The following is a 24,887-nucleotide window of genomic DNA, read 5'->3' as shown; positions in this document are numbered from 1 at the left end:
GTATCGCCCAGCCCTACTCTGAAGCCATCAAACCTGAATGAACTAGAGATGTTTTGTAAAAAAGAATGGTCCAAAACACCTTCGACCAGAATCCAGACTCTCGTTGAAGCTATAGGAAGCTTTTAGAGGCTGTTATTTCTGCAAAAGGAGAATCTACTAAATAATTAGTTCACTTCTTTTTTGTCGTGCCCAAATTTATGCACCTGTCCAATTTCGTTTAAACAATTTTTGAACACTTTCTGTAAACTGTATAAACTTTGTGTCACTTGACAAATATCACTGTGTGTCTCCTATATGATATATTCACCAGATTTTCTTTATCGTAACAGCCAGCATTTTATAAAGGAAAATCGCTGCCCAGACTTTCGTATCCCACTGCATCTCCTCAGCCGTCACTGGGTCCTACAGGAGTTGCTAATCACTCATTTTATTCCAAACTGCGGTGTTCAAGCAGGGCAAGAATCTGGCACTTGTAGCACACCAATGCTAATGCTACAACAGGCTAAAACAGTAGTTTGATGTAGCGTAAGGTTGATCGCTATGCTAATCAGGTAGCTACAATACTCAAAAATAAACCCTTTTTTGTTCCCCTCCCTCCGGTTCCAGTTAGCTTGAAGTTTACAGACTGACATTAATTGAATGCAGGTCGAGTTAGCATTCACGCTATGCTAAATGTTCCAGTGCATCACCCTGCAGTGCATGCTGGGAACTGGTGCCCGTTTTCATTGATTGACAGCTCCCTCTTATAGATACACACTTCTATTGGTCAACGCTTTAGGCTCGCGTAAATTATTTATTTAGCTGTAGAGGCAAATATTTTAAAGTTACCGGTACTTTAACCCTCTGGAGGCAGGCGTTGCCGATTTGCAAAGTTAAAACCTACCTACCTGCTTACTCCACATACGTATTTCATGAGCAGTTTTTAACTCAGAAGTACCCCTGAAGGACTTTGTTGTTCGTCCTTTTATCAGAACTTATTTAGAGCCTGAGAGGGTTAAAATGTTAAACTACGTACCCCAGATTTAAGGTTCTGCTATATACATTTATAAGATTTTTTTTATTGATACACAGAAGTTAAAAATACAGTTAAATGAGATTTATTCACATTCAAGTCTATGTGGTGGTCTGACGATTATAAGGCAAAATATCTAATCCAAGATGTGGGTTCTTGTTTAGGCTGTTTAAAAGTAACATTAAAACCCAGTCAAAACAAATCAAAACTCAGTAATGTAAGGATGTCGTGGTTTTTATTCACTTTATCCATCAGCGCTTTAATTGTAGTGCAAATCTTTGCGTTCATATAATTTTAAGAGCATTCACTTTCATTTCACACTTCAAAAATATTCTTTGCATACAGCTTTTTACATCAAACTCTGTGCATCTGCATGGTTAATCAGGATAATTAGCTCCTCTGAGGGGTGATAAAGGTCAGCCCACTGCAGTAACTATAAAATCTGATTCTCTGTCTAGGCCCACCTGGGATCAACTCTCAAGGCCCTCCTGGCTCTCCGGGTCCCCGTGGACCTCCAGGGACATGTGACCCCAGTGACTGTTTTCTTCCTTCCTTATAAGCCAAACGGAGTTTGGTCTGAGCAGCTCTGAGATCAGCTGTCCACCCCTTAGCACCCGTGCCAGACCGTCTTTGGTGTGTCCAACAGCTCCATCCTACAGACTCATGACTGGACTCTTTTGTACACAGCATTATGTTGCTGTGGGGCTTTTTGTTGTTGTTTTGTGGGATTGCAGATGTGTTTTGAACACAACTTGCTGTACTTTGAAGCTCTTCCTCATTTTCCCAACCCTTACCCCGGTGTGATGCATTCCTCATCCAGACCATGAAATGACACAGTTTTGTCAAGTTCAGCCCTGTCTAAAAACACAATCTGCATTATTTGTTTACCCTGTTAAGGGTCGTGTCTACGCACTCTTCTGTTCTTCTCATAAGCTGCCATCCTGGCTCAACGTACATCTCACAGTTAGTGCACACTTGTGCAGATGGGACACACACACACACACACACACACACACACACACACACACACACACACACACACACACACACACACACACACACACACACACACACACACACACCACCTGGGTGAATTAACTTTTTTTGTTGTAGATTTGATAAAAAATTGACTCATGACACATTTTTTGCTATCAACGTGCATTCAGTGTGTCTGACTTGGAGTTTATTTATTTTAAGGTTTATCCTCAAGAATGTATCTGAAAGAAGGCACTGTAAGAAATGAAACGTTGAAGTGACTTTACCAAGTTATGTCAAATGGTTCCAATAAACCTAATTGCTTAAATGTAAAGAGTAATAGACATCATTGTTAAAATTAAATGTATAGGTGTAATGGAAGCGGTTGGCATAACTTGGTTAAGTAAACTCAACATTTCATTTTTTAGAGTGTGCTAAATCTACCATGGAGGATTGTTAGTCGTTTAGTAAATTGCTAAAAGAGGTTGTGGATACGTGTTTGGATTGCCGATTGATGGTTTTATTTTCTTGTTATTGACATGTTTGCTGTTTGTATCATAATCAGCTTTCCAAGAACCTGCAGAGGCATCATGTCTTCCTGTTTTCATCATTTCCCAAAGCTTTTTGCAATTAAAAGAACAAAAACACAGAAACGCAAACAACCCACAGGTACTATTTGTAGCTACTCGTAAAATACTGCAAGGGCAGAAACTTCTACACTAAAGTGCTTTCAGTTTTGTCGTTACTGTTGTTTTAAGCTATAAAAGCCTGTGATTGTGTGGTGTAATTACACGGGTTTATTTTTTTACTTATACTCTTGTTTGGTGCCAAATGAGGCTTTGATTAAGGGACCTGATAATATAGCATCACGAGCAAGCTGTCGGTGAAACCACACCGACGACATTTCAGATGATTTTGATGTTTACATGGTGTCATGTATGATGATTCCTCTGGATTGTGTGTATATTTTTGAATCACAGAGGCAATCGGACCATCACACTACAGCTATACTGTAAGAAACAAAATGTTGAAGCAACTTAAAGCTACGTCAACGGGTTCCACTAAACCTTGTTGTTTACAAGTAAACAGTAATATACATTTACTTTGAACATGACAACATATAATGATGTATGATACTCTTTAGTTTCATATTTTGGCCTAACTTGGTTGAGTAAATTCAACATTTTATTTCTAACTGTGCATTTCAAACCGTTTTATGTTATTTGTTGGTTTTGTTGATTCTCATGATTGTACTTGAACTTTCTCATGTCGTTTTTCTACATCCGGGTCTTTCATTCTCTGGCCAACACTGTGCTTTTGGCTGCAGTGGGTCCCAGGGGATGCTCTAAGACTGGAGTTTTTTTTTTAACTAATTTATTTATTTATTACAAATCTCTTTTCTTTCATGATGAGGTTTCATGCTTTTGACTTATTTTCTAAGGATTCTGGCTTTGATTGCACCCTGCTCTCTCTAGACTGAACACAATTTGCATAACGTGCTCGCAGGAATGTACGTAATGCTCCTTTTTATAGTCCGTTTGATTCGAAGCTCTTAATTTTGACCTTTATAGGCCTGCCCTGATTAACTTTTAAAGTTTTGAGTCATTGTCTCGGAAACTTTGTGACATTTTAGAAGTCTGTTAAATCAGTTGTTCAGCTGACCAGATCTGCTTCATACTCATTATGCTATCACAATCAATTATTTATTGTAGATTTTTTTGAGGTTGGTTTTTTTTTATCTTTGCTGTTTGTTTGTTTCATTGCAAGAAGGTCTAATTTTAGAATTAAAGTTATATTAATTTGTGGGAGGAAGGAGCCCCCTGCTGGCCATGTTTTGAACTTCTAATTGCTTCAAAGGGGAAAACAATCTTTCTTTGGTTTATTGGCCACATAAAATCCTCCTTTCTACTTATTCTGTCTTTTTGTCACTCTAATTTTCATATTTAGCTTAATGGGCTCCTAGCAGAGACAATTACGCTGATCTTGATGGGATTTAAATGAGACAGCACCAGCGGACTGATGCGATCTAAACTGTTTTCCAGTATGCTGCTGAGAGCAACTCCCTCTGTATATTAAATTTAGCCTGGATTGACAATAATATGCACCAGTTTGCTACTTCCAATGAACAGTTTGATAAGGACAGCATGGACTTTACTGGAAACATTCCCTATTAGTTTATTCTGACTGGGAAATGACCAGTGAACATCATAAGGATGGGGAAGAAGATGCAACAGTTTAATGCAAACATTCGCTTTAAAGCAGCTGCCTTCATGTGTGGATATATTTTAGTTTTGCTTGTGTTTCACAGTAATGTAAACTGATCCCGTTGCGATGTGTAATCTCATCTTGTGAGTAAGCTTGTGATGAAGCCGAATATGGATCAGCTTCTCAGCACGGACCCTCAGATAAAAAGAAATGTCCGCCTGCCGATCTCACTCAAACGGCCCCTTGCTCCTGCTTAAGCTCACATCCTGCTGAGCGACCTTAATGCTAGTTTTTACTCATTTTGTTTGGCTGACTACCTCAGTTTCAGTCCACCGCATGTATCCATTATCGGGGAATTCAAAAAAAGAGATGGGAGTAAGGTTAAACAACTGTTGCCTTGGAAAACAACCACAGACTTTGAGATAAAAGGGCATTAATGTGCCTTTTGAGGAGTGTACCAGAGGTTGATTTTACTTTTATTTACTGATTAATGCCTTCTGCCTTTCTGTGTGCAATAAATGGTGTCAAGCGCTTTATTTTCTTATTATTCTTTCTTATTTTCTTGTTATTTTTTTCCTGCAGCAACATGGCTAAACCAGATTAGACTAAATCTCCTACACATCTGTGACCATCTCCATGCATAGGCTTCAACAGTTTCAACTCAACTCTAATGAACAAGTCTGTGGCTGACATGAACCACATAAAGAACAAAGATACACTTTGTGCAATTATTTGTGTGTTTTGCACCCTCTGAAGGCCAAAGTGTTCATAATCTTTTGTCCACCGGGCAGCAAGTATTGTGGAAACGACTATATGCGTCCAACAACATCACAAAAATATTGGCAACATTAGGAGTGGCACAATTCTCAGATTATACGGCACTGATCCAAAATCCACATAAGGATTAATCAAACTTTTATTTTGAAAATAGCTTTTTAAAAGTTAAGTTTTAACAGATTTTTTTCCTTTAAATTTAACAAAATTTTGACATAAATGCAAATGATTGTGATCAGCCACTAGCAGCATCGTTTTATAGCAATCGGTGGATTCTAAATTAAATAAATTTAAATGATGCTGAATCGCCTCCGCTGGCCAAGGGTGCCAAACAAAACAATAGTTCCTCATAAAGCTGCTTTATCTGTAGATTTGACTAGGAGATGCACAAGAACAACAAACAATGATTATAGAGTGTCAAACAAATTACCCAAACAAAGGATCAATACAACACAACTTACATGGAGAGGAAGTGGGCAACATGCAGCTGAGGTAAATTTAGACTGAAGACATGATGTCATACTTCAAACAATGTTGTCTTCTCCGACAAACAAATTAACCCAAGTACATTTTTTCCCCTCTGGAAGGGTGTGGCTTATTTATGAACTCTGTGAGCCAATTAAGGGTCATCACCATCAGCTGCTCAGCTGGCAGCTACATTATTTTTTACTGAAATGAGGTAGAACATCATGTAAATTAGTTGTATTGACCATACGTTTAAAAATAAGCGTCACATTTGGAGCCTTGAGGACCCCTCCCTGACACAGAAGCTGTTTGTCTCTACCTACACACACAAGGTTGACTGGATTCCACAGGTTTTTGTTTCATCTGTCAAAGTTTTTCTTTAGACTTTGGCAGCTATTGTTATAATTTTCTGTACAACATTATGGCTACATATGAAAAAAACTTAAACATTGTGAAGGAAAATGGGAGTACAAAAGAAGAAATAATAAATGACTGTATAATTTTTGTTGAGCTTCTACTAGATGCAAATATCTTGGTCATTCAAAATTAAAAGCGAAACTCTTGCAAACGAAAGTTGAAAAAGTTGCAATCTTTGCAGAAATGTCATTACCTGAGTAATGCTAACATTTTGTGTTCAAAATGTAAACATTAAATATTATTGTATAAAATATTTAAATTTTTGAGTGTTTGTTGCAGGTTTCTTTTTTACCTTATATATTTTATACCAGATTGTACTTTGGCATAGATTGTGGTCAGCAAAGAAAGAATTTAAGTGGCTGGAAACACATTTTCTTTAGAGTGGGTAGTCCAGTTAGCAGAAGACTGCAGGTCCAATCCTGGCTTCTAAAATGCAGCTTTTGTGTCCTTGGGCAAGACACCTAACCCACCTTGCCTGCTGGTGGTGGTCAGAGGGACTGGCGGCGCCAGTGCTCGGCAGGCCTCACCTCTGTCAGCGCACCCCAGGGCAGCTGTGGCTGCATTGTAGCTCATCATCACCAGCGTGTAAGGGAGGATGACTGAGAGTGTTGTGAAGCATCTTGGGGGTTGTATGAATAAGTTTGCATTCAGTTTAGTTGAATCATGTTGCTGTAACAAAGACAAAGCCTCATTTCACACTTCTAATGATGATAAAATGTGTCATCTAAATTCAGACTCAGATATACTTTAACATTAAATATAAACAACAAAATAAAGTAATATGGGAATGCTCTAAAGTCTCTTCTGTTCTTGTTGAATATTGCTACTGGTATTACTTTATAAACACATCTTATAATTTAACAGTAAATCAAAGAGGAAGGCCAATTTCATGAAGTTTTTTAAGTCTCTGAGGCCTCAGCGAAGTATCGTGTACACGTCATTTCAAGTTTTCTTTCTAAACTCATTCAGGACTCCAGTAAAACTAAAGCTAATGTGAACACACATTCACTGTGCTAAAATGAAAATGATTATGATTCTGGATCATCTTGATAATAACCTGTTGTTTAGTTTAACTCAGCTATAGGACACATGCTCAAGGTCACACAGTAAAGTACTTTATGATGTGGAGGAACAGACAAGTTTCTGCAGACCTTAACAACATTAGTAAACTACAACAAAGGAATTTTATATTCTATTAATGCAATTTTAAAAAAGCAGTTTGGATTTGATGAATTAGGTGAATAGCTGAATGTCTGACAGGTTTCATGTAGTAGACGGAGGAAGTAAAGCTAGCTCTGACTGTGTCCATGCTGCATTGTGACAATCTTTTATCTAAAAGGAAATAAAGAGCAAGAAACATTTCAAGCCCAACAATGTCAATTTTTCTTATTCAAAACTATTTGGAAATATTGTATGTATTACCACATTTGTAGAATATTATCTAAAAAAATACCCACTTAGAAAAAGAGCCAACGTAAACATGTCCTGGAATAGCCAAAACAACTTTCTGCTTTAACAGCAGTTTGTCTGAGTGTTGCATAAACAAAGTGAGGAGGAAAATGGAAGCCCATTCCCACCACTCAAAATGATTAAATATATGACTTAGCTATCTCATCATTACGAGATAGCTATCTCATTATTATGACTTCTAATATAATCACAAGTCATTTTTTCATCATCATGACTCATTTTTATGACAAACCAACTCGTAATAGTTACTAAGCTGAAATACAATCTCATGATCAGGACAAAGCTATCTAAATCCTAATTATGAGATACAAATGATTATTTTTAATCAGAGTGGCAGAAATGGGCTTCCTTAGATCACCAAGCTTTAACCTGTACTGGTGCAAACTCAAATGACCTTTTGCCCATTTTGGTGTACATCAAGGCCACCTTGTTCCTCTGCACAGGAGCCCCACAAGGCTCCATCCTGAGTCCTCTCCTGTACTATATCTAGACACACGACTGTAAGCCCACCCACAACATCAACATTGTTAAATTTGTCAATGACACCACTGTGGAAGGCCCAATCAGCCATGTAAATGAGTCGGCATACAGAGAAGAGGTGTAGAGGTTGGCAGATTGTTGCACAGCGAACAACCTGACTTTAAACACCAACAAAACCAAAGAAAACATCATCGACCCAGGAAGAAATACGGTGGACTGCCAGTCACTCACAATAAATGGGGAGCATGTGGAGAGGGTGTCACACAAACATATCAGAGGACCCGCAACACCAAATGTCTGATAAAAAAGGCACAACAACGGCTACACTCCTCTCAGCTCTCAGGAAGATCAACCTGCCACATAAACTGCTGGTGTCATTTAGTCACTGCTTCATAATGAATATCCTGACAAACAACATCCTGGTGTGGTGCAGAAGCATCTCTGCAGCTCGCAGGAAGGCCCTGCAGAGAGAGATCAAAGCAAACACACACCTGCCTGCCCTGGCTGACATCTTCACCTCTCGCTGAAAACCAAAAACATGCTGAAGGATTCAGCCCGCTCTTCTAACCATCTCTTTAAGGTTCTTCCAACTGGCTGATGGCACAGAACCATAAAAACACGCACCGACAGGCTGTTTAAACAGCTTTTACACAAGAGCCATCACTGAAATGAATGACTCTGCATGGCACTTAGTGCACAACAACACCTTTTGGTTATGTTTACATTTATCTATACTTTGATGATTATTGCTAATGACAGCAAGGAAATCAAGGGGAAGAGCGGAGAGGCATGGGTTACAAGATGCTTAAGGTTCAGTAAAGTTTCCACAGTCACCAATGATTTAATGAGCCATATTATCTGCTGGTGTTTGTCCACCGTGTTTTATCAAGTCCAAAGTCAGCACAGCTGTCAACCAGGAACTTTTGGAGCACTTAGAGACTTCCCTCTGCTGAGATATTGATTTAATTTTACTGGCCACACTGCAAAAAGGACCTAATCTAATGACCCTGGGATTGTTGTGTTGGTTGACCAGGAAACTCTCCTGACCTAATCTTCAAGAACATTTGCTATTGTCAAAAAGATTAGACAGCATCCCCAACAACAACCGGGTCATGTCCCCATCGTCATTTATAATCGAGACATTTGTTCCTCCCCAAATATTTAGAGCAGATGACTTAAAAACCGTGCACAGCCACTTTTCTTTAACCCTCTCAGTAGACTGCTGGGAAATGAGTTATCAGCTCTTTAGGCAACAACAATTCAGCTACAGTTACTTTAGATATAAGAGCTTTTCAAATAGTTTCAAAATAGGACTGTTTTACAAAAATGTATAAGTAACAACATAAACATTTGTCTAACCCTCTCTTTTTAACTTTAGATAAAACTTGCTTGAATTCCACATTTTGCATTACATTACATCATCACAAATATTGACACACACACACACACACACACACAACTGTGACAGCATATTACGTTTTCAGGATGCACATGCATAAGTAGCATGGTAATAGCAGGAGTATATCTTATAGCCGTCGCGTTGCTGATATTTTAAGCTGTTTCCTCATCGTTACCAGCGAGTTTACAACAACGCGCGCTCCCGCGGCAGGGGATGCAAATCCTCGGCAGGTAGGCTGTTCTCGGCATAACACCGGCGGCCCTAACCAGCTGCGATCGACCCCCGTCACCTGTGTACCACGTCCAGCAGCTCGAGACAGTCACTCCCTCTGTCATCCAAAGACTGACTCACAACCCATTTTAAGCTCCACCGTGTCCTCATCGCTGCAATCATTGCCTGCACCTGGGTCCAACTGCACACCGGGGCTGCAAGCCCCGCCCCACATCGCATCACAATAATAATAATAACTATAAAATTCCTGAAGAAATTTGGGACCTGCCACCTGGCACAATAAAATGATCATGCATATGTAAAAAAGGACTCTTTAGAGAACCTGAACATATTTAATTGATTATTATTCAAATGTCATGCAATTTTACAGTGGCACACACTCAAAATGAAAAAAAAAATCGATGTTTTTTACTAATACTTTTTTTTTTTTGCAAAAATCAAAACAGCAGTGTACTCATCATGTTGCTATAATGGCCTGCATTTAGCTGCATTTTAGTGTTTTTGTTAAATGTTTGTGTGAGTTAAAGAATTATTGAAGAAGAAAAAAAATAAGATAAAATATACGTCTTCTGCTCTTAACCTGAGCCATCTGCGCTGCACGTGCACGGTAGACCGAGCACGAGGCAACAACAGGAAAACCTTTTTTTGAATTTATTGAGATGTCTGCATACGTGAGATCTGCGTTGCTGCGTGAGAGCGTACCTGCGTGCGTGAGATGATAACAACCACGATACCAACACGACCACTGCTAGTGTACTTTATCTGGAACGCTTCCTTTGTGACGTCATAATCAAAGAAGCTGCCGTCTGCGTTGCTGCGTATAAATAGAACCGCGTTCCTTTGTGACGTCATAATCAAAGAGGCGGCCTTAAGAGCAACAGCTATCAACACCTTAAGGACTAGGAGCTGTTTTAGAAACCGAAAATGAACTCGTTGAAGAAAGTTGTTTTTGAAAAAACAGTTTCCCTCGGGAGGAATGTTTTCACACCAATACTGCTAGAATATATATCTGACATCACAGCAGATCAGTGGCAAACACTGATTTCTGGTGTGGCAGGCACAGAACTTGAAGGCATCTTTAAAACAATGGCTACAGAAATGTATCGGGTAGCTTCAGCACAGGTTTTATGCATCGTACTGCCTAAACTTTGTGCATATATGCACATCGTAGGAGATTATAAGTGCGTGGTGTCTGCTAGGATAGAAGACGTTTTAAGTGAGTGTATAGCAAATGTTTTAAGAATGCCGTATGAAAAGTCCAGCAGTGGTACGACTTTGAAAGGAGTTCTGGATAAAGAAGTCTCTCAAAATGTAAATAAGATTGTATTGTCTATTTTGAAGAGCAAGGCAGTTCCAACAGTGCCAACAGATTATGTCAGAGACTCCACGCTCTGTTCTGGCACGCTACGATTCATGGCGCTTCTTCTATATATGGTTCTTCGAAAATATGCTCTGAAAATGAAAGAACCATTTGTTCCCTGTTGGGAAATACCACAGGACAAATGTTTTAATTGGAACGTCGCTGTGGATGGAGTTAAGGAGGTGACGACGAATTATAGGTTGCCTAAACCGGACATCGGACAAATATTTGATGAACCGTTATTGTCTCTTAAACCTGAGGATGTACAGATCACATTCTCTAATAAAAATCCTGTCGAGGAAGATTTGACTCAACTTTGTCTGACAGAAAACGTATCTACTGTCAGCATACCAGAAAATGTACATATTAATTTGCAAAGCAATGAAGAAATTGTTTTAGAATTGCCAGCAGATTCTGGTGACCAGAACAAAGTCCAGTCCGAGGACCCGATCAAAGTCACGTACAATAAAGCAACGGACTACAAGTTGTGTAAACCCACCTCGATCCCTGAGAAAATGGCCGACACCTTCATCGTATCTCTATTTGTGACGCTTTTATTGAAATCTCCAGACAAATACGTAGGAACATTGGACAAAGAAAGGCTAAATACGGTTATGGACAGCCTGAAAAAGAAGGTTTTGCCTCATCTTCAACACATCTCCGTCATACTGGACGATGAAGACATGAAAGTCTACATTGATAAAATGGTGAAAGATTTGTGCCAGAAATTCCACACACCTAAAGTAATGATACAATCTGCAACTACACCAGGGGCTACTGCGATTTCTTCAGCTCTATGTGAGTATTTGAAAACAAATCAACTCATTAAAGCTAATCCATTTGCCAAGTTCAGTTTACTGGTGAGAACCACTTACAAGAGGATCTCAATGACTTTAAATCAATGTAGACACATCCTCCGTAACAACACTTCTAGGTTTGTCAGGCACACTTACTGACAAAATGTTTAAGGGACCTGCTTATTTCTGAATATAATCAGGAACTCTAAAGATTTCGTGCAGGTTAGAGACTGAAAATAGTCTCCTACACCTATCTCCTGCATTAGCTTTTGATAGACAATAGACGGTGAAACTCTAGGATTAGAAAAGCCTGACGGATCTACGTCACAGTTCGCTTAACGGTAAAGGACTTACCCATCTTGACTTTTGCAGACGGCTGTTGTCAGTTTAGCATTGAACAGCAAAGACTGTCTCAACTAGTAGAAACTAACTATTCTCTTTAGCTATTTAACCACACACTTGTTACTTAGAGGCCCCTTTTACGTGACTGAAGAAAATCACAAAGATTTGTTTAAAAAAACGAGTTGAGTCCATAGAACGAAAGAAGAAATTTAGTGATAACCAATTTGGTTTCATAGACCAATGTCCCTCGCGTTAACCAAATGAGAAGAAGAAATCTCAGAAGCATTAGACAAAACATATTACGCTTTATCTGGCAAAACAAAAGCCAGAATTATATTTAGGATGCTTTGATCTACAAAAACAGAGGAGGGTTAGTCCTCCTGGATGAGAGAAAGGATTTATTTGTAGCACAACTTAGAGCCGTATATTAGGATAGATAACTAAAGGGCACAGAATGGAAAGGATGAGGCTAGAAAAGTTCATACAGAGTCGCCATCAGATTTTGTGCAGACACAAGAAACTCACGCAGGATTGACAGTGGAGAAGATGATTTTGTTTATGGCGTATGTCATAAACTGTACAGATCAAGTGAAACACAGAACAGAGAAGATAAAAATAATTGTGAAAGGAGCAGAGAGATTTTTTGGCATTAAAGACATTTCATGGGAACATATCAATAAAAGACTTGGGGAGGAAGGGAAAGCGGGAAGTCCTGGTGACAGGACAGCATGATTATATTACAATGGAATGCCAGAAGTTTGATTGCAAATGGACAGGATTTTAAGGGATTTATCAATAAATGCAAAATAAATCCAGGAGACATTTGAATAAATGTATTCAGGAGACATGGCTAAAACCTAATTTAGATTTTGTTATTGCAGGTTATGATGGTATCCGTAGAGACAGAAAGGAAAGTAATGGAGGAGGATGTATGACATTTGTGAAACGAGGAACTCAGTATAGAACTGTACATATAGGATCACAGTTAGAGTTCATAGTAATTGAAATCTGGTCAAGAAATTGAAGTAATCAATTTTTATAGTCCAGGCAACAGAATATTAAATATGGATGAACTAGATACACGTTTAGATGGAAAAGTAATTTGGTGTGGGGACTTCAATGCGCACAGTTCCTTATGGGGCAATAGCAATGATAGGAATGATGGGGAAGTTATTGAGGAACTGATGGAAACGAAAAATGATGTTTGTTTGAATGATGGAAGTGGTACAAGATTAAATATTAGAGCTGGTACAGAATCAGCAATTGACCTCACATTAGTGTCGGATTCATTAGCGGGTTTTTGTTCGTGGCAGGTAATTAAAGAAACAACTATTGATAGAGACCATTATCCTATACTGATTGAACTCAAGATGAATTTAGAACAATATGATACAGGGAATGTTCAAAGTTGGTGTTTTAGTAAGGCAGATTGGGAAAAATTTAAAATTATTTGTGACCAGGAAGTGGAAAAATAGATATGAATGTTGATGTTGATGCATTAAATTTTTCTGTTTGTACTGCAGTTTCGAAGGCAGCTGACCAGGCAATAAAGAAGAAGGTAGGTAAGGGAAAAAGGAAGATAGTACCCTGGTGGACAAAGGATTGTGATGAAATTATTAAAGATCGAAATAAAGCTTTAAGATTTTAAAGAGGAATCAAAGTTTTGTTAATCATATGGAATATAAGAAATTACAGGCTAAGGTAAGAAGAACTGTTAAAAATGCAAAGAAGGAGTATTGGAGGGGCTTTTGTACTTCAGTGGGGAGGGAGACAAAAATACAAAATGTTTGGTCAATGATTAAGAGAATGAATGGCATAAGAAAAGAGTATGGTTATCCGATATTAAATGATGGTGAAGTAACAGCAGTAAAAGACGACGAGAAGGCAAATTTGTTAGCTAAGACATTTGTTAAAATTCATAGTTTAGATAATGTTAGTGTAGAAGATCAAAGAGGCAGAGAGCGTACATTTCTGGAATGTATAGTTATTGGAACAGGGTGAAGATAACGATATCTTGTTAAATGTTTTATTTGCAAAAACAGAATTAAATCGGGTTTTACAAAAATCCAAGGTATCAGCTCCAGGTAAGGATCAGATTTGTTATATTATGATAAGCCATTTTAGTGATCAAGCTAAAGAAATTTTGTTAGAATTATATACTGTAATAGAGTTTGGGAGGGTGGGATATTGCCACAAAGCTGGAAGGAAGCAGTGGTTGTACCCATAAGAAGACCAGGAACAGATAGTACCGATCCAGGAAACTATAGACCTATAGCGTTAACATCTAATGTTTGTAAGATTATGGAGTGCATGATAAATGAAAGATTAATGTACTACATTGAAAGTAAGGGTTACTTGTGTAACTATCAAAGTGGTTTTAGAAGAGGAAGGAATACAATGGATCCTGTTTTATGTTTAGAACATGAAGTTAGGAGAGCACAAATAAACAAAGAGAGTGTAGTTGTTGTCTTTTTTGATATTGAAAAAGATTATGATACGTTGTGGAGAGAAGGCCTTTTAATTAAAATCAGAAAAATGGGTATTACTGGACGAATGTTTGAATGGATCAAGAACTTTTTAATGGGAGGACAAATTCAAGTGAGGATTGGGAAGGTTTTGTCGGAAAAGTTTCCTGTGGAAAATGGTACACCGCAAGGTAGTATTGTGAGCCCGTTGTTGTTTTCTCTAATGATAAATGATGTTTTTAATGGTGTGAAAGATGGGATGGGGTTTTCTCTTTTTGCAGATGATGGGGCAATATGGAAAAGAGGGAAAAATGTAGAGTTTATTGTAAAGAAACTTCAAGAAGCAATAGGCAAAGTGGAGGAGTGGTCGTACAAATGGGGTTTTAAATTCTCTGTAGATAAAACTAAGACGATGTTCTTTACTAGGAAAAAAGTAAGAGAGGATCTTAAACTTAAATTATATAGTCAAGAGTTAGAAAGGGTAAATAAATTTAAATTCTTAGGCATTTGGTTTGATGAAAGGTTGACTTGGGGTGTTCATATTCAGAGTATAATAGATAAGAGTAAAACGGTTCTGAATATAATGAGGTGTTTAGTTGGGTGAGACTGGGGTGCTGACAGGAAGTCTATGAAGGCCATATATAATGGATTGATCAGATCAGTATTAGATTATGGGTGTGTAGCATATAATTCAGCAGCACAGACTACTCTTTTGAAATTAAATTCTATCCAGAATCAGGCACTGAGACTCTGTACAGGAGCATTTAAAACGATCCCAGTAGCAGCGTTACAGGTAGAGATGGGTGAGATGCCAATAGAAATCAGACGAGAACAAATAGCTTTAAATTATTGGGCAAATCTTCAGGGTCAGAAGGATGATCATCCAACTCGAGTCATACTGAAACCTTGCTGGGAGAAAGAAAAGAAGGAAACAACAAGTTTTGGATGGGTGATGATTAAAAAACCAGTAGAACTTAAATTAGATCAGTTTAAAATCAGTCAAAGAGTTCCATTACCTGCTGTTCCACCATGGATTCTTCCTGAGGCGTCTGTTGATTTAACTTTGTTGGAGAGAAAAAATAAGGATGGGTCGTTCATACTAAACTCACATACAGCACAGGATTATATCGATCACTATTATAACTTTGTAAAAATACATACAGATGCATCAAAGAATACTGCAGATCATATTGGCATAGCTTTTATTGTTCCTGAGTTTCATGTTAGAGTAAAAAAGAGGGTGAGTGATGGATTATCGGTATACACAGGTGAAATGCTCGCGATACTGTTAGCTGTTCAATGGGTGGAAGAGAACAGACCATTATTCTCAGTTATTTGTTCAGACTCCAGCTCATCATTGACCAGTTTAAAGTGCAGCCATTCAGAAAGCAGACCAGACATACTACTAGAGATTCAGCTCACACTTTATAGGATAAGCATGATGGGACTTGTAATACATTTTTTATGGATTCCGGCTCATTGTGGAGTCGGAGGTAATGAAGAGGTCGATGGGTTGGCTAAGGAAGCAACCATGGTTCAGTTGGATACTCACTATTGTCAAAGAGAGGTCAAGAGCATAAAAAGGCAAGAAATGAAGATGAAATGGCAAAAACATTGGGAGGAGGAAAGGAGGGGAAGATGGTTGTATGACATTCAAAAAAGATTGGGAGAAATGAGAAACACTGGACTTTGTAGGAGAGAGGAGGTGATCATTGCTAGGCTGAGGTTTGGACATTCTGGGTTAAATAAAACATAATTCATCATTGGGAAACATGATACAGGGAAATGTGATTATTGTGGAGAAGACAAAACAATAGGTCATGTTATATTACAATGCCAGAAATATCAGGCGGAAAGGAGGACAATGGTTCACACTCTTGGTCAGCTGAAAGTGAGACTGGACCTTGTTGATTTATTGGGACAAAATTCAAGGAGTGACTGCTTTCAGATTTTATTTTGGTTTTTGAGAGAGACCAGGGTGTTTGGGAGACTGAGGTTTTTTTTTGTTTTGTTTTGTTTTTTCTTTCTTTCTTTCTTTCTTTCCCTGTTTGGTTTTGTTTTGAGGATGCTGTTCCAGACCACACTCCACACTAGTTGGTGGCGGTAATACACCATTGGTTGTTTGCCAACCGCCATTAAAACTCCAAAAGAAGAAGAAGAACAACAAGGAAAAATGACCTAAGAGAAAAACAAAAGACCAGAAAGCATGAACCATGACTAATATTCTAAGGGGAAGCTGACACTAAAGGAAAACACTATAGAAAGAAACAACAGGGGCGTGGCTAAGAGGGGGCCAAGAGAGTACAGGACCTGGGAAAGGGATGTCTGAGGGGGGAAACCTAAAGGGCAAATGGGGAACACCAGGAGACACATGAGGAAGACGCAGACATGACACATGAGGGCGCTAGAAAACACAAAAGGAGCACCCAGAGAGGATGGAGAAACACCAGGAGGCACATGCAGGAAAGGGCAGACGCAGACCACGACAGTTCCGCAGAATGATTCTCTTTTAACCTGAGTTTCTCTGCAGAAATGTCTTCTTGCTCTCTCAGAATTTGCTTTCCTAAATCTTCATATTTCTTTTGTATTTTAAACCTCTCCATATTTAATTTTCTGTTCAGATGAACTAAATCCATTCTAAAAGGTGATGACATGTTGAAAGTAAAGTGTAGGTCTTTTTGTCTCGCTGTAAACGTGTGGACTGAGTGACTAGTCTGATGTTACTGGTACTAGAGTTGAAGATGTCTTCTCAGTGACACAACAAAGCCCTTCATGATGTCAGTAAAGGGACAAACACAAAGGGCTGATCAGTGCTATCAGTGGTTTCTAAGGGTAGGTGCAAGAAGCTTCTAGAATAGGAACAGTAGGCACAAGCACTGACTACAACTACCTAAACAGGGATTCTGTTCAGTTAGTGCTGCTCAAATGCAGTACAGAGTTTTTACTTGAAAACGGCACAATGACAGTTTTATGCAGACAATTAAAATTTTAACTAAGATGCACTAAAGTGCCAAATTATTTACTACACATTTCTACAGCACCAGCTGTTTATAGAAAATAGTCGATGAAATATATAATATATATCAATTAAAATTTTTATATATACATATAACACACATATATATACATTTCATATACATTTATTTGACATGTATAATTATTTATATATATATATATATATATATATATATATATATATATATATATATATATATATATATATATATATATATATATATATATATATACATTTTTATATATACACATTATATACTCCTCCTTGAACCGTCACCTTATCGTGGTGGAGGCGTTTGAGTGCCCTAATGATCCTAGGAGCTATGTTGTCTGGGGCACTTTTTGCCCCTGGTAGGGTCTCCCATGACAAATTGGTCTTAGGTGAAGAGTGAGACAAAGAACGGTTCACAGGATCTTTCATGGAGGTAAAGTCAAAGAGTCGGAGTACCCGGCCCGGAGGGTTACCGAAGTCCCACCCTGGAGCCAGGCCTGGGGTTGGGGCCCTTGAGCGAGCGCCTGGTGGCCGGGCTTTCGCCCATGGGGCCCGGCCGGGCCCAGCCGGGCCCAGCCCGAACCGGATACGTGGGCTCATCCAACTGTGAACCCACCACCCGCAGGAGGAGCATGAAGGGTCCGGTGCAGTGTGGATCGGGTGGCAGACCAAGGCGGGAGCCTTGGCGGTCCGATCACCGGACAAGAAAACTGGTTTTTGGGACATGGAACATCACCTCGCTGGCGGGGAAGGAGCAGGAGCTTGTGGCAGAGGTTGAGCGGTACCGGCTAGATATAGTCGGACTCACCTCGACACACAGCATTGGCTCTGGAACCCAAGTCCTTGAGAGGGGTTGGACACTCTCCTTTGCTGGAGTTGCTCCGGGTGAGAGGCGGAGGGCTGGGGTTGGCTTTTTGTTAGCCCCAAGACTCTCTGCTGTGTGTTGGGGTTTACCCCGGGGGATGGGAGGGTGGCTTCCCTGTGCCTTCGGGTCGGGGAACGGGTCCTGACTGTTGTTTGTGCTTATGGGCCAAATATCAGTTCAGAGTACCCACCCTTTTTGGAGTACCTTGGACGAGTGCTAGATAGTACTCCATCAAGGGACTCCATTGTCCTGCTGGGGGACTTCAATGCTCACGTGGGCAATGACAGCTTGACCTGGAGGGGTGTGATTGGGAGGAACGGCCCGCCAGATCTGAACTTGAGTGGTGTTTCGTTATTGGACTTCTGTGCAAGCCGCAGTTTGGCCATAACGAACACCATGTTCGAACATAAGGATGCCCATTGGTACACTTGGTACCAGGGCAGCCTAGGTCGCAGGTCAATGATGGACTTTGTAGTCGTATCATCTGACCTACGGCCGTATGTTTTGGACACCCGAGTGAAGAGAGGAGCGGAGCTGTCAACTGATCACCACCTGGTGTTGAGTTGGATCAGATGGCAGGGGAAGATGCCGCGTAGACCTGGCAGACCCAAATGCATAGTGAGGGTCTGCTGGGAACGCCGGGCAGAAGAACCTGTTAAGACAGCCTTCAACTCCCACCTCCGGCAGAGCTTTGACCGCGTCCCGAGAGCAGTGGGGGACATTGACTCCGAGTGGGCCTTGTTCCACTCTGGATTATTGAGGCGGCTGTTGCTAGCTGTGGTCGCAAGGTGGCCGGTGCTAGTCGTGGTGGCAACTCCCATACCCGCTGGTGGACACCAGAGGTTCGGGGAGCCGTCAGGCTGAAGAAGGAGGCCTACAAGACGTGGCTGGTCTGTGGGTCTCCAAAGGCAGCAGACAGGTACCGGATGGCCAAGCGGGGTGCAGCAGTGGCAGTTGCCGAGGCAAAATCTTGGGCGTGGGAGGAGTTTGGTGAGGCCATGGAGAAAGACTATCGATCGGCTCCAAAGAGGTTCTGGCAAACCGTCCGGCACCTCAGGAGAGGAAGCCAGCAACTCGCGCACACTGTTTACAGTGGGGATGGAGAGCTGCTGACGTAAACTGAGGCTATAGTTGGACGGTGGAAGGAATACTTTGAGGAGCTCCTCAATCCCACCTATGCGCATTCCGAGGAGGAACCAGAGCCGGGAGACCTGGGGATGGACTGTCCAATCTTGGGGGCAGAAGTTGCTGAGGTAATCAAACAACTACACAGCGGCGGAGCCCCGGGGGCAGATGACATTCGTCATGGGTATCTCAAGGCTATGGATGTTGTAGGGCTGTCATGGTTGACACGTCTCTGCAACATTGCGTGGTCATCGGGGACAGTTCCTGTGGAGTGGCAGACCGGGGTGGTGGTCCCCATCTTTAAGAAGGGTGACCTGAGGGTGTGTTCCAAACTATAGGGGGATCACACTCCTCAGCCTCTACTCCAAGGTACTGGAGAGGAGAGTCCGATCGATAGTTGAATCTCAGATTGAGGTGGAGCAATGTGGTTTTCGTCCTGGCCAAGGAACTGTGGACCAGCTCTATACCCTTGCAAGGGTGATTGAGGGGGCATGGGAGTTTGCCCAACCAATCCACATGTGTTTGTGTTTTGTGGATTTGGAGAAGGCTTATGACCGTGTCCCCAGGGGCACCCTGTGGGGGACGCTCCAGGAGTGTGGGGTGGGTGGCTTTCTGTTAAGGGCCACTCAGTCCCTTTACCAGAGGAGCGTGAGTTTGGTCCGCATAGCCGGTAGTAAGTCAGACCTGTTCCCGGTGAGGGTTGGACTCCACCAGGGCTGCCCTTTGTCACCGATTCTGTTCATTACCTTTATAGACAAAATTTCTAGGCGCAGCCGTGGTGTGGAGTGTGTCAAGTTTGGTGGCTGGAGAATCTCGTCTCTGCTTTTAATAGATGATGTGGTCCTCCTAGCTTCATCCAGCTCTGACCTTCAGCTCTTGCTGGGTAGGTTCGTGGCCGAGTGTGAAGCGGCTGGGATGAGGATCAGCACCTCCAAATCTGAGACCATGGTTCTCGACTGGAAAAGGGTGGCTTGCCAACTCTGGGTCGGGGGAGAGGTCCTACCTCAAGTGGAGGAGTTTAAGTATCTCGGGGTCTTGTTCATGAGTGAGGGTAGAAGGGATCGGGAGATCGACAGGCGGATTGGTTCAGCATCTGCAGTGATACGGACGCTGAGCCGATCTGTCGTGGTGAAGAGGGAGCTGAGCCAGAAAGCCAGGCTCTCGATTTACCAGTCGACCTACGTACCAATCCTCACCTATGGTCATGAGCTTTGGGTAGTGACCGAAAGAACAATATCGCGGATACAAGCGGCCGAAATGAGCTTCCTCCGTAGGGTGGCCGGGCTCAGCCTTAGAGATAGGGTGAGAGCTCGGACATTCGGGAGGGACTTGGAGTAGAACCGCTGCTCCTCCGGATCGAAAGGAGCCAGTTGAGGTGGTTTGGGCATCTGGTCAGGATGCCTCTTGGACGCCTCCCCGGGGAGGTGTTTCGGGCATGTCCTGCCGGCAGCAGGCCCCTGGGTCGACCCAGGACACATTGGAGATGTTACATCTCCAATCTGGTCCGGGAACGCCTTGGGGTCCTGCCGGAGGAGCTGGTGGAGAAGGCCGGGGAGAGGATGGTCTGGAGCTCCCTAGTTGGGATGCTGCCCCCGCGACCCGGACCCGGATAAGTGGAGGAAGACGACGGCGACATATTATATATATAATTTTTAAAATAAAAACGTTTTTCACATTTAGATATATATTATTTAAATATATATATATATATATATATATATATATATATATATATATATATATATATATATAATTTTTTTTCTTAATAATAAATACATACCTAAAAGATTCCCACCTCGCCCTCCATGGGTGATCTTATCCTTTACAAGCTTGGGTCCTCTACCAGAGTCCTGGGAGCTTGAACATTCTGCACAGTATCTTAGCTGTCCCTAGAACTTCACTTTTCTTGTTTGAGATGTCTGATGTGTTTACTGATCTGCGTTAGCCACTCCTCCAGATTGGGGGTTACTGCTCTGAGTGCCCCGATGACCACAGGCACCACCAATGTCTTCACTCTCTAGGTTTCTCAAGTTCTTTGAGGCCCAGGTACTTATCTAGTTTCTCGTGTTCCTTATTCCTGATGTTGCCATCCCTTAGTGCTGCCATATTCCTTTGAAAAATAAGAATAAAGAGAACAAATCCTCCAGTGGAGAACAATAAGGGCCTCACTGGCAGAGCAGAGTTAGGTTTCCCCTGCTGTTTGTAAGTCTTGACTAATTTCTGGCTCATTATAACTTACTTCAGAATTTTGACCCCAGGGAAATGGATGCTGAGAACGTTTTATACTTAGCCCCTCCACTAAGGTTGCCATTCTTTCATCCTTGTCCTGATTTGGAGCTTCCTGCTTATAATCAGATAAAATTGTTTTGAATCTGCTAAAGCTGTATTGAGCTGTTCTAGCTTATCTGTTAATCGTTCACAGAAAGCTTCACTTTGTGCCAATTTTTCATAAATTGACTGGTTATATTTTTCCATCTGAGCCAACGTGTTTTGTTCCATCGAAGTTGCCTGGAGAATCAACCGTCTTCGTTGCTCTAACCTTTTTAACCTCCAATCAGGATATATCCCATCAATCAATCAATCAATCAATCAATCAATCAATCAATCAATCAATCAATCAACTTTATTTATATAGCACTTAATCCTACAATACATGCAACTCAAAGTGCTTAACAAATTAAAAAGGCCCCACATACCCTCCCATCCCCAGAATTTTAAAAACAGTCTGAAAATAAAAAACCCTTCACAACACTCCTCCACCGACACACACACACACACACACACACACACACACACACACACACACACACATACATACATGCCCCCTTCCCCATGGTAAAAAAGACACGATTGGCTGAGATCAGATGAGCCAGACCAGCTAAGATAAAGATAAGGATAAGGAAACACCATCAGGAGAGCCATCCACTCTGACAGCAGCAGATCCACAGCAGCAGCTGAGGCACTGACACCGGGCGCCCAGGGCAGGGAGGGCAAAGACCCCCACCACCACCCAGGCACACATGGAAAGCACCCAGGCCGCCACAGGCGTATGAAGGTTCAAAGATGTACAAACAATGTATAATAAAGAAAATAATCTTTGTTTGTTCATAACTTCTCTACCAACAGCACCGCTTGCTGGCTGCAGGTTGCCTTGACCCCAGGCGCGCAGATAGGGTGGGGGGCGGTGGGAATTTGTCCCCCCCAGATTCAGATCAACCCCGATCCGTCCCCCGCACTAAGAAAAGAAAGAAAGAAAACAAAATCGGAGGTTATAAACACTTGAAGCTCCTTTTCCCACTTACATTGAATGCAGCATGGCGTAAACAAATACCGACTCCAGAGGCACAAAAGTGGTTGCTGCTAGGATGCAGGATGAAGCGAAAAAGGCAAGCAACAATTACTGCGGATTTAAAAAAGACCAACAGTGTAAGTAGGCGGGACCGATCTGTTTGTTTATGCATGTTGGTTCCAGTTTCTGTACATCATTGTCAGTGTTGGGACTTACTCGTTAAAAGCGCCAACGCCTCATTGCTGACTTTAACAAGTCTCATCTACAAATATGATCCCTCATGAAGTTACTACTTTACATCAGAAGATAGTGGAGATGTGGAATCTTCAGGCTCAGCAAAGTTTTGGAGTTTTTCGAGTTTGAAAAACGCCTCCCGCCGAGATTCTCCCAGTCCGGGCCCGGAAGTAGGCATGGGCAAGGAGGGGCAATGCCCCCCTAAAAATACTGACTGCCCCTCCAAATGCGATGACATGTAGAAATCCCAAATTTGAAAAGATTTGATGAGAAAGGGTCAGATCTCTCTCTCTCTCTTCTCTCTCTCTCTCTCTCTCTCTCTCTCTCTCTCTCTCTCTCTCTCTCTCTCTCTCTCTCTTTCTCTCCCTCTCATTCAAAGTAGCATCTGATTGGTAGATGCATAGGGAGGGTGTGGCCAGCCACTGCACTTCGTTCTCTGTCGTGTCACTCGCTTCACAGTTCACACCAGTGTTGCCAGATGTACGATAATTATCGTATTTGTACCATCATTTTGGGCTCTGTACGATGTACGATCAATAGTTTCAAAAATCCTCAAATGTACGATAATTTCACATTGCATCTAGTAACACCGTCTTTTGCTGTGGCTTTCCCAAGTCAATTACATAATTTTAAACTGTTCTGAAGTCAGATTTCACCTCAGTGCTTACAGGTTTATGCTATTGTCTCAATTACAAAAACTGACTCTGGATCTGTACAATCAATAGCCCAATCACATCGATAGGGCCTACTCTCGCGAGAAACTGTAAGGTTGTATAATGTGGCAGTGGCCCGCCAGTTTTTGCTGTTTGCCCGCGAGCGCGCCGAGTTAAGTCTAATCTAGGAGGACAGAGCGACGAGACAATGGCTTCTAACCAGAGAAGGGACGGATGAAGGTAAAGCAAAACAACACCGGACACAAGTTTATCGTCCTGCGTGGGAGTTGGACCCTAATTTCAAAGGATGGCTTGCACCTGTTAGGGGGAAATAAACCAAGGCTTTCTGTCGTTGCTCCAACATCCAGATGGTATCAGAAATCACCGTTCTCAAGAATCACGCAAAGGGAGCTAAACAAAAAGAAAGGGTAAAATGCATTGCGCCAAACCAGACATCTATACTTAAATGTCTCCAGCAAACTAATGAAAAAGAGAAGTTTGAAAATGATGTGAAAAATGCTGAAATCAAGCTATGTGGCTTTTTAGCCGAGCACAACATTGCAATGAGAAGCACAGACCACTTAGTACAGGTGATTAAAGGCATTCTGCTGCGACAGACAGTGAATCAGATGAGGAGATCGAGATCAGCAACTAGGTGAGTAGGCTGCTTTGTCATTTATTGGGTCAATTTTTCCACTGCTGTGATGTTTTGTCGCATGCGTTTAACCTATGTAGAAATGACATAAATAGGACTGCGCAAATGTGCATATTGTGTCAATGCGTGGAGGTCGGAGTGGTGCCGACACACTCTGCACGTTTATAAGCATTATATTACTGGTTTTAAAGATGTTTATTTAAACAGGGCAATATAAAACACCTTCTTTGTTATATTATATTGGAGTGAGAGGTCGTTTATAGAACGTCATTATCCAATTTATAATGTACGATAATTTGTACTGAAAAACGATAATTTAGGCCTCTCTGTACGATATTGTGGGATTTTGGATCTGGCAACACTGGTTCACACGCTTCCAGACAGTCAGCAGCAGAACACAGAGGCGCACCATTGTTATCTGAGCTCAGCAGCCACTGGTTGGTTTTCTTCTGCTGTTGGTCACTGGAATAATTTGGTTACTCTTTCTCATGGTTTTAGATTGCCTCGTTCTCTGCTTTCATTTGTTTTTGAAGAGAACCGAGTTGACATGCGTAGGTTTCTGGTTTCTAAACCTTGCAACAGTGCTAGGGCACTAGCGGCAGAAGCCGGCTGGCCGGTGCTTCTCAACTCGCCACAACCCCCCGTGTTCAGGGCAGTACTGGAACAA

At 41.4% G+C, this 24,887-nt stretch overlaps 1 protein-coding gene across 1 annotated transcript in view; it reads left to right on the top strand.

The window, feature by feature from the left end:
* col19a1 (collagen type XIX alpha 1 chain) overlaps positions 1–1,801 on the top strand; it is a 197,324-nt gene extending 195,523 nt beyond the window's left edge. The window contains exon 51 of the mRNA XM_015944438.3: positions 1,471–1,801. Within this exon, the coding sequence (XP_015799924.3) occupies positions 1,471–1,571 (101 nt within the window). The 3' untranslated portion in view covers positions 1,572–1,801. The remainder of the gene's footprint in view (positions 1–1,470) is intronic.
* The last annotated feature ends 23,086 nt before the right edge of the window (positions 1,802–24,887 follow it).

This window comes from Nothobranchius furzeri, chromosome 12 (genome assembly GCF_043380555.1).
Source record: "Nothobranchius furzeri strain GRZ-AD chromosome 12, NfurGRZ-RIMD1, whole genome shotgun sequence".
In the NCBI taxonomy this organism is placed as follows: Eukaryota; Metazoa; Chordata; class Actinopteri; order Cyprinodontiformes; family Nothobranchiidae; genus Nothobranchius; species Nothobranchius furzeri.
The sequence above is the reverse complement of the archived record's forward strand: the minus strand, read 5'-3'. Positions and strand labels throughout refer to the sequence as shown.